Source organism: Gadus chalcogrammus, chromosome 16 (genome assembly GCF_026213295.1).
Source record: "Gadus chalcogrammus isolate NIFS_2021 chromosome 16, NIFS_Gcha_1.0, whole genome shotgun sequence".
NCBI classification, from domain to species: Eukaryota; Metazoa; Chordata; class Actinopteri; order Gadiformes; family Gadidae; genus Gadus; species Gadus chalcogrammus.
Window position 1 is genome coordinate 16,794,977 of NC_079427.1, and position 14,791 is coordinate 16,809,767.

The window sequence follows — 14,791 nt, forward strand, 5'->3', positions numbered from 1 at the left end:
TGTTCCCTGTATGCCTGTTTGTGAACGGTCAGACCAGAGGCCTTGAGTCGCCGCTCAAGGACACGCCCAGCAGCCTTCATTGTACGTAGTTCACTGGTGTACCAGGGTGCGGAGCGCGAGAAGGAGACTGACCTCGATGTTAAGGGGGCGTGGAGATCCAGGAGACTGCTCAGGGACTGGTTGTATAAGTCCACTGAGTCAGCAACAGAGAGGGAGTCAGTTGAGCCAGAGGAGAGATGTTGAAGGTCCAGGGCCAGGGCATCCATGTTGATATTTTTCACATTCCTGAAGTGGATCTGCCACTTTGGTTTGGTGTGGGAGGAAGGAAAAGGGAGCTCCATTGACACAACTCTGTGATCCGAGACGCCAAGATCATAGACCTGTAGGTTGCTGATGGGGGCGGAGTTTGAGATGACCAGGTCAATTGTGTGTCCTCTGGAGTGTGTGGGGGCATCAACATGTTGTTGTAGGTTGAGGGAGTCTAGCAGCTGAAGAAAATCAGCAGCGGGCTGGCATGAGGGGGTGTCAACATGAATATTTAAATCACCCAGAATGATGGTATTGGCAGAGGTAGTACAGAGTGTTGTGAGGAGATCAGACATTTCCGGGATGAAAGCAGAGTTGGGTTTAGGGGGCCTGTATATGAGTAGAACAGTCATGGGATGGGGGGGCTTGCATGTGAATGCAAGACATTCAAAGGAGGAAGTTGCAGGCAGCACCATGGGGGACAACTCCAGGTCCTGTTTGTGGATGACAGCTAGGCCACCACCGCGTCCAGTTCTGCGGGCTGCCTCCAAGTAACTGTAGCCTGGGGGACAGGCTTCGTTTAGGGCAGAGTAAACCTCTGGCTGGTAGCAGGTTTCTGTTAGACACATGAAGTCAAGTCCTTTTTCCCTGATATGCTCTTCAATCAAGCTGGATTTATTATTCAAGGATTGAGTGTTGAAAAGTTCAAATTTAACCAGTGACTGTGGAGTTATTCTCTGTACAGGTCGCAGAGCCTTAAAATCCACTCCGCGCAGGTTGGAATCCACTCCATGAAATCTATCCAGCCGGGAGTGCGGGGATCTCGCGATGTTACGTCTTTTGCCCTCAGCCGTCTCAGCGGACCTAATGGATGTGATGAAGCCGGCAGGCTGACCATAAATAAAGTTTCTCCCTGAGCCTCTGTGGATATATCGAGGTCTACGCAATAGTCCTAGCTGCTTAATGGTGGAAATACAGGGTGGGATGGAGCGATTGTTGTACTTCAGCAGCTGTGGGGCGAAGTAGGCCTACGTCAACATCGAACCTGATGTTGAGGGATGTTTGCCTGTAGCAGCTAGGTACGGACCCGACGCATCTGGGGAAGAGCTGGGAGGCAGTGCAGAAAATCCTTTGGGTGGGGGGGATAATTTTTATCCCCACCGAGGATAAAAAATAATTCAGCAGAGGGTAGGACGTGTTAACCAGAGGGGGGGATAATCCCCACCATCCCCACCGGCAAATCGCACCCGTATGTGCACATGCGGTGTGCGATTTGCACATACGTGCAAATCGCACCCCGTGGAAACCTCTTTCCACAGCCTCGTTGCACATACGTGCAAATCGCACCCTGTGGAAACCTCTTTCCACAGCCGAGTGTGAAAGAGGTTTCAGCGCCATGAACCACATTCTTACAGATGGCAGAAACAGAATGAATGTGTCCACACTGCACAATCTGCTTTTCATCTCTGCAAATGCACCAGATGTTGCCTCCTTCCCGGCAAGCAGATTTGCAGAGATGTGGTTGAAGCAGGGTCACCACGCTGCTATCGATCCGCCAACAGGAAAGCAAAAAAAAGAGGCTGAAGTGCGTCATCAGAGCGGACTGTTTTCGTAGTCTGACCTATAGTCTATGGCGACACATTAGTGCCATAATTCACTATTGTGATAAAAGATGCATTCGGGCGTATTATATAATTCCACACGCGTAGATATTAACTGCGAGCGCGCAAATGATCTCTGCGCGGGCCCAAATTACCTCTGCGCGCGCAAAACAGCCTCTCGCGCGCGCAAATTACCTCAGCGCAAGCAAAACAGCCTCTCGCGCGTAACAGCCTCTCGCGAAAGATGTTTTTACGCTCGCTCGAATTTAATTTTGGCACTATGGAGGAGGGAACCAAGGCAGGGCGGGCTTTCCTATGATTGGCCGTTTCTAAAGCGTGATATTTGATTGACAGCCCTCCTCAGCCCTCCTCTCATTCAATTCTGAATTGTTCAGTAAATGGCTGAAACGATAGTTATGTATTGTAACTCCAGATTCTATGAGTATAGGCGCAGCCTTTTAAGTGTCGGCCTCATTGTCCTTTAAATAGCTGAAGAAAAGCTGTTTATTGGGAGCAGAACGTCCGCCGGCGCCCGACTATATCTGCGAAATGCGGACGTCGTTGAGGCACGCCGCACGCGGACGTGATTGAGGCCCACGCTGTTGGTGGTCGGGGATTACACATTTTTCAGTGCTACGGCTCACGCCTAGGGATAACCCAATAGCGATAGCCTTAAAAGGCTGCGCCTATACTCATAGAATCTAGAGTTACAATACGTAACTATCGTTTCAGCCATTTACTGTACAATTCAGAATTTAATGAGAGGAAGGCTGAGGAGGGCTGTCAATCAAATATCACGCTTCAGAAACGGCCAATCATAGGAAAGCCCGCCCTGCCTTGGTTCCCTCCCCCATAGTGCCAAAATTAAATTTGAGCAAGCGTAAAAACATCTTTCGCGAGAGGCTGTTACGCGCGAGAGGCTGTTTTGCGCGCGCTGAGGTAATTTGCGCGCGCGAGAGGCTGTTTTGCGCGCGCAGAGATCATTTGCGCGCTCGCAGTTAATATCTACGCGTGTGGAATAATATAATACGCCCGAATGCATATTTTATCACATTAGTGAATTATGGCACTAATGTGTCGCCATAATAGTCTACCCGATTAACCCATAAAAAAAAAAAAAAACGTCTTGACAGCACATTGTGGTATTTCATATTTTCTGTTGAACTAATATCGGGGGAAAAAAAATATATATATATTTTTTTGGCACATTTAAAAACAATATTAGCTATGAGAAAATATTTCTGCAAATGCAGTGGTTAACGTTCAAAATAGGCCTACCGCCTACGTTATGAAGCCTAAGGCCGAATCTCGATTCTTCCACTTGCCCCTTTTGCTTTGTCTTTGTCTTTGTCTTAACCCCCTAGCACTTGCAAGTGTAAGGGCCAAGGGCTGAGATCTTTCCCCTATGAAATGAGACGCCACTCGGTTTCGGGTACGTCATCATTCATCGTCGCCAGCTGGCTGCCCCGTCACCAGAGCGCCGAAACGCCAATAAAAGCCAGAGAAGAAGAGCGATATATATATCTTAGATGCTGCCGCCATCGTTGAAGAGTTGAGGGTGTGTGTGGTGAAACGGATCAGTGTGTCCACGGTTCGGTTCAGATAACCGTTTTGGTCCTCGGTTTCGGATACGGTTCGGATTAGGATCATGTCCGTGATAGTAAAAAGGCGGACTTTTTTTTGACGGAGGGTTTGGGGGAGAAACACAAAAATGAATGAGACCCACAGGCTATTTGCAATGTGTTAATTGACTGCAATCAGACAACTTGCAAGGCTTTTTTGTGCAATAAATGTTCCCCTAAATGCATTTGAAAACATGGTGCACTGAGTGTAACATGTAAGGGATAACGGCCGACGAGGCTTAGAACTCTGGCGACGAGCGCAACGAAGTTTAAAGCCCAGTTTGTTTTGAACGCTGACAGGCTGAAGGGAGGGGCGGGAAAAGTCTCATTGGCTCGGGCAGCACTGGAGAGAATGCATTCCGCTGGGTCCTAAACACCCTTTTGTATCGGACGTAGGCTACAGTAGGCAAAATACGCTACATAAGGCAATGCCTTCATGAAACCGAAATCCGCGGATCTCCAGAATGCTCCGAACTGTGGTAAACGAACCGAACGGATTCGGATACAATTCGAATCCGCTGCAGGCCTGTAGCATCTAGCTGGCAAGCTACCATATGCCAATGGAGTGGTGGTATACTTGTATTGTTACGTATTTTAAGAATCTAAGCTACCCACACATAGACTTAATGAAGACCAAACATATTAGCCGTAAATACCATACATAGCCACAAGGGGAGCCTTACTGAAGGCTGCAATAGATACTTTATCCACAGAGGGCAGCACCACAGACCAAGCGAGGAAACCGAGGATTACGTCCCACCGGTTTTCTCCAAGTCTTCCGGTCCTCCGAGTCCATAAGAAAGCCTCCACATCTTGAAGACAACAGAACTCTCCAGGCAGCGCTAGGACATTCGTGGGCTAAAGTCTTAGACCAGCTAGGAGAACACTCTCGCACGTGCTAAGGCACATCTTCAATCTCTCTTAACTTCAGAGCATCAGTTTACCATACCGAAAATACTTTATACAAATAAAGTATCTCTTTAAAGCTATTCCTTTGGATTCGACCCCTCTTTCCTTGAAGAACATGATAATTGGTTGACCCCGACGTTCGTGGAGAGTCCGGACCGAGACTGGCGACCGCGAGGCCGTTCGGAAAGCAGTACAAGCTACTTACAGGCGCCACAACAAAGGTAAACAGAACCTGTTGTCAATGACTAAACTCTGTATAGTTAGATTAGTAACATTAGGTGAATAGCTTGTACTGCATCCGTCAGGCTGCGGGGACGTGTAATCTCGGACTGGTTTAAATTCATACAGCCGGTTACAAACGGCCTAGAATAAGCTAACAGATTGAAATTAAATAACGAGCTCACGAAGTATAAGGGCTAGGAGTGTGTTTTATATGGGTTTGTAGATAGACAAATGCAATCCTGACTTAGATCTAAATGTTCGTACCAACGTGGGAGACATATCACCTGTGGTTACATGTTATTTATTTGGTGAAGCGCCGACGTTAAACCGGGCCACCATAAGGTATATTTATTACCGACCATAAACTTCTGAACTCTTACGGCGGGGTGAGGAAAGGTCAGGTTTTTAACGTTAATCTAGCTTAGTTGCATATTAAACCGGAAGCTTGGCCGTAGTTAGCCAAGGAATTCAAATCGAATTGATTCCTCACAGCCCGGTTCACGTAACATCTCATGTGCAATTTTGGTTAGTATAGAACGCAGCCGTAGAGGTGGACTTACGCAGTAATAACCCATCTGCTATCAAGCGCCTCGCTAACCCGCCGTGGGGACAAACTTGCAGGAATCTCTTACTTCTTATAGAGATCCAATACATGCTTTTGACTAGAGCTACCTGGGTCAAAACTAGTTTGTCTCTACAGCCCTTTGGATGTACCACGTGGTGTACGATTTAAGGGGACCTCGCGTCTTGGAACCGTGCGTTTCCTTTGTTCATACCATCAGTCGTTATAGTCGAACTCCTTTTTTGAAATAGACGCCATTTCTCTAAAGCAACGGGGGGCTCAACTTAAGTGTTACATCCTATCTCTCTCTCTCTCTCTCCCCCTCTCCCCCCCCCCCTCCCCCTCCTCTCTCTCTCTCTCTCTCCCCCCCCCCTCCCCCTCCCCTCTCTCTCCCTCTCTCCCTCCCCCTCTCTCTCTCTCTCTCTCTCTCTCTCTCTCTCTCTCTCTCTCTCTCTCTCTCTCTCTCTCTCTCTCTCTCTCTCTCTCTCTCTCTCTTGCAAGTCGGTAGGAGATGAATGGTCAGTCTTTTGTTAAGACTGCATAACCTCTGACTTAGGCAAAAGCAGATCTCTCTCTCTCGGTGCCGGTGCTATCTTGTGGCCTGGTTGCGCAGTCCGGTAGGACTGGAACAACTCGAATAGTTGTTGTACTTTTTCTCCCATATCCTAGAAAACCCCTTTGATAACCCCAACCCTTCTGTCTCTGTCTCTATAGATCTGGTCGTAAACTCACCCCCCTCTCCCCATCCTTTGTCCCAATATCCCATATCCTATCGTAAACTCACCCCCCCCTCCCCACCCTTCTGTCCTCGTCCCCACATCCTATTGTAAACCCCCTTCACACCCCTTTGATCTCTCTCCGCAGGTCCTGGAGTAAAAGCCCCCCACCCCCCTTTATTTTTTCACTTCTCCATCTTAACGCCACCCTCTCCGCAGGTCCTGTTGCAGATCCCTGTCCCCATCCCATTGAATACTGTTTATTGACGGGTACACTCACAGCACGACGTGCGAATAGTGTGTGCTTGGTCATTCAAGTGTTGGATATAGCCCCTGTGCCGCGACCCCCACCCCCACCTAACCTCCCCCTCTCTCTCACTCACTCACTGTCTCTCTCGCTCTCTCCCCCGCTCCCTCTTCCTCTTCCTCTCTCTCTCTCACTCACTCACTCACTCACTCACTTTGATACTCACTCACTCACTCTCTCTCTTCTGCAAATAGGTAGGGTCTGCAATGGTAAGTCTTTTTGTTAAGACTGCATGATCTCTGACCTGGGACAAAAGCAGATCTGTCTCTCTCTCTCTCCCCCTCTCCCCCTCTCTCCCTCTCCCCCCCTCTCTCTCACCCTCTCATCTCTCTCATCTCTCTCTCTCCTACAAGTCAGTAGGGTCTGAATGGTCAGTCTTTTGTTAAGACTGCATGACCTCTGACCTGGACAATAGCAGATCTCTCTCTCCCCCTCTCTCCCTCTCCCCCCCACTCTCTCTCTCTCACCCTCTCATCTCTCTCATCTCTCTCTCTCTCTCCTGCAAGTCAGTAGGGTCTGAATGGTCAGTCTTTTGTTAAGACTGCATGACCTCTGACCTGGACAATAGCAGATCTCTCTCTCTCTCACTCACTCACTCACTCACTCACTCACTCACTCACTTTGATACTCACTCACTCACTCTCTCTCTTCTGCAAATAGGTAGGGTCTGCAATGGTAAGTCTTTTGTTAAGACTGCATGATCTCTGACCTGGGACAAAAGCAGATCTGTCTCTCTCTCTCTCCCTCTCTCCCCCTCTCTCCCTCTCCCCCCCACTCTCTCTCTCTCACCCTCTCATCTCTCTCATCTCTCTCTCTCTCTCCTGCAAGTCAGTAGGGTCTGAATGGTCAGTCTTTTGTTAAGACTGCATGACCTCTGACCTGGACAATAGCAGATCTCTCTCTCTCTCACTCACTCACTCACTCACTCACTCACTCACTCACTCACTTTGATACTCACTCACTCACTCTCTCTCTTCTGCAAATAGGTAGGGTCTGCAATGGTAAGTCTTTTGTTAAGACTGCATGATCTCTGACCTGGGACAAAAGCAGATCTCTCTCTCTCTCTCTCTCTCTCTCCCCCTCTCTCCCTCTCCCCCCCCACTCTCTCTCTCACACCCTCTCATCTCTCTCATCTCTCTCTCTCTCTCTCCTGCAAGTCAGTAGGGTCTGAATGGTCAGTCTTTTGTTAAGACTGCATGACCTCTGACCTGGAATAGCAGATCTCTCTCGCTCTCTCTCCCCCTCTTCCTCTTCCTCACTCACTCACTTTGATACTCACTCACTCACTCTCTCTCTTCTGCAAATAGGTAGGGTCTGCAATGGTAAGTCTTTTGTTAAGACTGCATGATCTCTGACCTGGGACAAAAGCAGATCTGTCTCTCTCTCTCTCCCTCTCTCCCCCTCTCTCCCTCTCCCCCCCACTCTCTCTCTCTCACCCTCTCATCTCTCTCTCTCTCTCTCCTGCAAGTCAGTAGGGTCTGAATGGTCAGTCTTTTGTTAAGACTGCATGACCTCTGACCTGGAATAGCAGATCTCTCTCGCTCTCTCTCCCCCGCTCCCTCTTCCTCTTCCTCACTCACTCACTCACTCACTCACTCACTCACTCACTCTCTCTCCACTTTGTTTGTACAGACATATTGCTTTTGGGCAACCAGGAAGGTTGTTCCACAAATTCAATACGGAATATTGAAGAGTAATTAACGTTGTACAATCTTGTAACTCCCAATTCCTCGCTCTTTCTCTCTGTCTGCCTGCCTGTCTAAAGGTAGGCCCTACCACACCCTTTAAATTCCTTCCCCATCCTTTAGTCCCTATCTCCCACCCCCCCCCACAGAATAGATTTGTCTTTAATGCCCCACTGGCGTCGTTTTGAGTACTTGTAGTTAACGATTGTTCATGGTTATGGGTGCGAGGTAAGGTCCTCCACTATCGGTCTCTGTGAAGATCGAGCCACAAAAGAACATTAACGAGAGTTCCAATCTCCTCCTCCACTGTCTTAATGAACCCCATCCCCCACCACCAATCTTCCTCCCTCTAAACCCTCATCATATAGACCACCCCCCAGCCTCTCACACGACACATCTCTCTCTGTGTCGCTATTTTTAACAACGATAACTTTTATATATACATGTACACACAGCGCGGAGAAAGTGTACTGAGAGCGCAAAATGCGGTTAAGTGGTAGCCTTATGCCACAAGGTACCACAGTGTTCAGCCGGACAGATAGAACTCAGAAGTTTCTGTAGTCGGCTGATACGTATGTAGTATGCACCGCAGCCATATTTGTAGTTCTTGGTAGTGCCGCCTACTCGTTAACACGAGATTATTCCTAATTACATCTCAACATCTCCAAATGTACCACAAGTATATAACTATTATTAGTCCCAACTAGACGTCCCCCCAACTTTCCAAGTAGCCGATCTCTTGCATTTGTAATAAATTTGTTCTCTTTTCTCGTCAGGCCTTGGCAACCCGAGCAGTAATGGATGCCCGACATTCATCATTTTAATCGTTAACATTACTACAAATATTCTCTTTTCTAATCAGGAAGGCAACGATCAGTTGCCCATCATCATCATTTTACTTCTGTGCATAAAATATTAATTCTCTTTTCTCTTTAGGAGGTGGCAACACAAGCATTATAGTTGCCAAACACTCATCTTTTTACTTCTCTGCATTGATCTTAATTCTTTCTCTCTCCAGGAAATGGCAGTATAAGAACGAATGCCAAACACTGACAGTAATTATTTTTTCAGGTTGCTGAGCACTTCTGTCTATTATACATGCGTTTTGTATAGCAAGACAGGTAGAGAACCAGGCTGGTTCAAATAGACACGGGGTTCAACTGCTAGAATAATATGTTGAATTAATAAATGGTGCACATGGTTTTAAACGGTGCCCAAGGAGGGAGTTAGCTCAACTGCGGTAGACACAATTACAATACGTTTTTTGCGAATATTAAATGTACATGGCTTAAATTCTGCTATAATCAGCTACTACATACGAATAAACACTGCGTGAAATGTTCAAAGGTCAACTATTGCTTCCGTTGGAGCGATTGCAATAGATATAATATCGTACCACAATATGAATGCATTATCTTGTATTCGACAATTAGGAAAGCCGGATTCCAGAAACTAGAAGCCTACAAAAGGGCACCAACCCAGAGGTCTTGCATCAACCAGATCCCTGTACGGCAGTTACACAGTGATCTTAAAATAGCTAGACTCCACATCATGAACGGTTAGCCTTTAAAGTTGTCCATAGCGTGCATACCGCTCGTCCACAGAAATCCGGGGTTATCCAGGCCTGGGGATTCTTATTAGAAGAGTTCTGGGATAACCTCCAATAGAGGAGTCCCCCCCAATAGAGGATCCTGAGGACAAGCGGTAGAAATGCATAGTTCAACAGACCTGACGAGGTCCAAAATACCAAAATAAGAAATGGTTAGGATTGGTTAATTTTAATGCGCATGGCTGAAGCAATGCGCAAGGAGGGATGTAGTGTGAATATTAAATCAAAGATTGAAAGTTGTGTAGCAAGACAGATCACAGACCAGAAGCCGTCCGATCCAGAGAATCCTTCACCAACGTCGGTGACACCTGGCGAGTGGATCTGGGTGAAAAAACACCATCGAAAGACCTAGAAGACCGGTGGAAGGGGCCATACAAGGTATTCTTGGCCAAACCCTTTTCTGTTTCTGTAGAGGACCGACGTGGGGCCCAGTGGCACCACCTGAGCCGGTGCCGCAAAGCAGATACTCCTGGCAGATCGTGGACTGAGACCCTGACCGACCTAGCTGCACTCCAAGCCAAGGACAAACACTCCTCATCCCAAGACGATGGGCCACAGCGTGCCCTTGGGAAAGTACCTGGTAGGATTCCTTCTGGTAGTCCTGTTCCAAGAAGGAGCGGGAGACAACATCGCCAGGTACCCACCGCCTAAACCAACAACAACAGGTCAGGTCTCGTTAAGGTACTGTCGAGGGATAGAAAGTATCTTTGAGCTGAATTTTTGTGATATGCTGCCCTGTGGGACCAGGAAGGACCGGGTCTACCAGGCAGAAAAGTACATGTGCGTAAGCACCAGACGAGACGGTAGCTACATGAGAGATTATTCCTGCGAGGCGTGGTTTCAGACATCGTGGCTTACCCATCCTGGGTACAAGGAGGGCTATTATCCCCTGAGGTCCAACTACAAGGAAATCCAAAAGGGAATCTCCCTTACCAGAAGATTATATGGCTATAAAGAAGTCTGGAGCAATAATGGTCTAGCAGTCAAGGGAGAGTCAATATTCATAAAGTTAAGGGCAGATTTACTCATTCCCGAAAACAGATCTCATAAGACAGACAAAGGCCTGGTTTTTCTAACGTTAAGGGCGGATACTTATGGGGAGGACCTAAAGGTAGTTATCCATCTATCAGGAGTTGCATGCGGTCCCAATAAATTTCCATCTAGAGGGACGTATGATTCCTTAGGAGCGCCTCATCTCTCACCACCCCCGGTAGTGCACCCAAATGGAGGGACGCACGAAGAATATTGGGAGGTAAAGACGGGTGAGCTTGATCAGAACATGTGGTTAAAATGGATGAACTACACGGCCCGGGCCCAGGGCAAGACCAACTGCATTATCTGTGCCGCCGGCCGCCCCTCCTTGACCACAGCCCCCGCTAGAATCACCCCGCATAATTCACCGCAAGGTTTTGTTTGTCTATTGGAATTATTCGTGGACGGCCACATCCCAGGGTGCACAATTGCAATAAAATCCAGACTAAATAACATGTATCCTCAGACCCCGATTAGATCTTTACCCCCAAGATTTGAAGTTAATTTAACTCCGGACTATCATTGTATCACAGGAAGGGGAACAGGGAGAAAGGTGGGATCATTTCCTCTTGACTCTTGTAACACCACTAGAGAGATAAAATTGTTGTCCAATATGACCCGTGCCCGTAGTGATATATGGTGGTTCTGTGGAGGTCTGATCCTCAGGGGAGTTCTCCCCTTTGAATTCTCAGGAACATGCGCAATCATACAGTTAATAATGCCCATCTACATTTTACCCGATAGCAAGACGGTGATGGATCTCACATTATCCAGCAACGGTGGTCTCCCGGACTTGACCCGTCGGAAACGAGAGTATGCACCAGTCCCGGGTAGTTTTGATAAAAACATATACATAGACGCAATAGGAGTACCCCGAGGGGTCCCCAACGAACATAAAGCCCGGAATCAGGTAGCGGCAGGATTTGAATCAGTTCTATTTTGGTGGTCTACTATTAATAAAAATGTTGACTGGATAAATTACATATACTATAATCAACAACGGTTTGTTAATTTTACAGAAGAGGCAGTCAAAGGACTGTCCGAACAATTGGATGCCACCTCCCGGATGACCTATCAGAATAGGCTAGCTTTAGATATGTTATTAGCAGAACGAGGAGGGGTGTGCGGGATGATAGGGACAACATGTTGTACATTTATCCCCAATAACACAGCACCAGATGGGTCCGTGGCCAGGGCATTGGCTGGACTGCAATCCCTCAAGTTGGAGTTGGCCGAGAACTCCGGTATTGGTGACCCAATAGCTGGATGGATGGAGAACCTGTTTGGTAGGTGGAGAGGTATGATCCAGTCAGTACTCATCGCGGGAATAGTGGCAGTAGCCGTGTTAATTGTTGTCGGCTGCTGTTGTATTCCCTGCGCACGAGGGCTACTGAATCGGCTGATCACCACAGCATTGGGCGCCACAAAAGTGCCAGGTGACATTCATGCTTACGTAGGAATCAGATATAATCCGTTGAACTTGAATGAGATACCACCTGAGGAGCCTGAACCTATCCAATTACAATATATAGAATAAAATGCCACCATTTGTAGCACCTGTGTCTAAGATAATCAATATCCTGGATTTACTTGAATAATTAATTATTGAACCACCAAGACGAGTTGTGCTTGTTATTATATAGTATTGTTTGGTTGTGAGTACAACTCGTTATTTCTGAATCGCTGCATTAATAATGGTACAGTTGATCTTCCTTGAGGCGATTGTTTTACAGGCCACCTGTTACTGACACGACGACGACGGAGAACCTGTTTGAAGGCTCCCATGATGTAGGAGTAACCCCTCTGAGTTGAGCCCTTGACAAGGAGGGACGAGTCTTGGGTTCATGAATTACAGGCCAGACGGCGACAGAAAAAACAATGACTGCAATAATAACAAGCCCAAAACCACCCACATGAACCGGCGCACCAAAACACGAAGATCACCTGAACCCCCCAAATCTATGCCCTAACCACCCACATGAACCGGCGCACCAATACACGAAGATCACCTGAACCCCCCAAATCCATGATAGCTTGTCAATTATTTTGAAATTTTAAAATTGTATTATGTCTACCAATTTTTACTTTACTTTTACACATGATGAAAATTGTATGGCCTTGTAGCACATAGCCAAAAGTATTAGCTCAGGATTTCTATGAGTGGTTTTGTTTGTGTGATATTTGGCCATGTGATTTTATGATAACAAGATTTATGTTCATTGTTGTATTGTTAAATAATGACCTGTATTTCCAATGAGACCCACAAGGTGGATGCCATTTCAGTATTATGAGCCCGTTGTGGTTTTTCCCCTCTATTCAAGAGTTTTCCACAACGGTAGATGGTGTTGATCCTAATTTGACTGTTTTCGGTGTGGTAAATGGTGTTTATGATTTAAAATATTATTGTATGGTCATCTGAGATGACCAAGGAGGGACTGTTACGTATTTTAAGAATCTAAGCTACCCACACATAGACTTAATGAAGACCAAACATATTAGCCGTAAATACCATACATAGCCACAAGGGGAGCCTTACTGAAGGCTGCAATAGATACTTTATCCACAGAGGGCAGCACCACAGACCAAGCGAGGAAACCGAGGATTACGTCCCACCGGTTTTCTCCAAGTCTTCCGGTCCTCCGAGTCCATAAGAAAGCCTCCACATCTTGAAGACAACAGAACTCTCCAGGCAGCGCTAGGACATTCGTGGGCTAAAGTCTTAGACCAGCTAGGAGAACACTCTCGCACGTGCTAAGGCACATCTTCAATCTCTCTTAACTTCAGAGCATCAGTTTACCATACCGAAAATACTTTATACAAATAAAGTATCTCTTTAAAGCTATTCCTTTGGATTCGACCCCTCTTTCCTTGAAGAACATGATAGTATCCTAAAACTACCGGTTGAAAGCTTCAGTTAAGACCTACAATACTATGCATCATTCGTGTAGCACATTTCAGATCAAACCGAGTCATTATAAACATATAAAAAGTTGTGTAGATAGCTGTAAAATATTCCTCGCTTCAAGCAGCCATGTTTTTTTGAAAATTCCCGGTTTCGCTATGTGCTCTGGGATAGCCCTTGGAGGAGCAAGTGAGCTCTCAAATCATCTTAAAAATAAGGGGTACATAGCACTCAATCTTATCCCTTAATCTTGATCAAATTGGGTATTGAGACACCACTAGCTCTTACATGAACGCGCAACTTCAAGGGTAAGGGGGAAGATAAGGGGTAAGGGGAAGTATTGAGATTGGGCCTAAGTGTAAGGTTTAGATACACAAGGTCACAAGATCACCTGTTTTCATAAGTTTTCACACTGTTGTGTGGTTATTTTTCCTGAATAAAATGTCTCCCAAAATTATCCCCCCCTCTGGTTTTTTCACAAATCGCACCCTGCACATACATGTATATGAGAATGCATATCTATTCAGACCTGTAATTCGGCCTACCTGCATAACTGTTAATTTAACTTAAAAGATATGCAAATGTTTGAAATTAAAATCAATGTGAAAATCTTCAACCAGGAAATAATCATAATCAAACCTTTTGTTTCAATCTGAGGCAAAACAAGTTGCATAATAAACTCACAAAGTCAAGAAAAGCTCTCTCTCTCTCTCTCTCTCTGATTGAGCGGAAGGTGCGTGATTTGCGGAGCAGAGCGGAGCGTGTGTGAGAGCGATATTGAGAAGTTTTTGTGAATTTTTTTCATAGTTTTTTTCGGTAAATGTTGTATATATGGTTGGGTGAAGGTTTTGCGAGGTGTTTGGTGGTTTTTGGTGCTACTTTGGGGTGTTTTTTCGCGATCGACCAGCAGCCGCTGGTCGGTGCACCGAGAGTATGGCGGCGTTCGAGGGGCTCAGCCGCAAGCATGGTTTCAAGATCTCCACCACCTTCCCGTGTTCAGTGGAGGACTGCAGTCATGGAGTGGCAGACGTTGTCGGGCACAGCAGCATCAAGTCCGCGGAGGGGTCGTTATTTTTGTGGACAGCGTGGCCAAGGCATACCAAGTGGTGGAATCTGGGATCGTTGTGAATGATTTGTTTGTGTCCGTGTCTCAGCTTACAACGCCGGCAGCGAGGATTACTATTTCTAACATCCCTCCGTTCATCGGCGATGAGGTTCTGGTTCGGGAACTATCGAGGCACGGGAAAATAGTGTCTCCAATCAGGAAGCTGCCGTCAGGCTGCAAGTCTCCCCTGCTGCGGCATGTAGTGTCGCATAGACGGCAAGTGCACATGATTCTGAACAAGAAGGACAGTGAACTGAGTTTAGTTTTTCAATT

General features: G+C 46.7%; 1 protein-coding gene across 2 annotated transcripts; it reads left to right on the top strand.

Moving 5' to 3' along the window:
* Positions 1–4,033: 4,033 nt before the first annotated feature.
* LOC130405920 (uncharacterized) lies at positions 4,034–13,716 on the top strand. Of its 2 annotated transcripts, none has more exons than XM_056611233.1 (2): positions 4,034–4,599; positions 9,725–13,716. In XM_056611233.1, exon 2 carries the CDS (start codon positions 10,027–10,029, stop codon positions 12,046–12,048), a length of 2,022 nt encoding a protein of 673 aa, XP_056467208.1. In that variant the 5' UTR covers positions 4,034–4,599; positions 9,725–10,026; the 3' UTR covers positions 12,049–13,716. The 2 variants fall into 2 exon arrangements, with proteins under 2 accessions (XP_056467208.1, XP_056467209.1); XM_056611234.1 differs by having other exon boundaries at positions 9,892–13,716.
* The last annotated feature ends 1,075 nt before the right edge of the window (positions 13,717–14,791 follow it).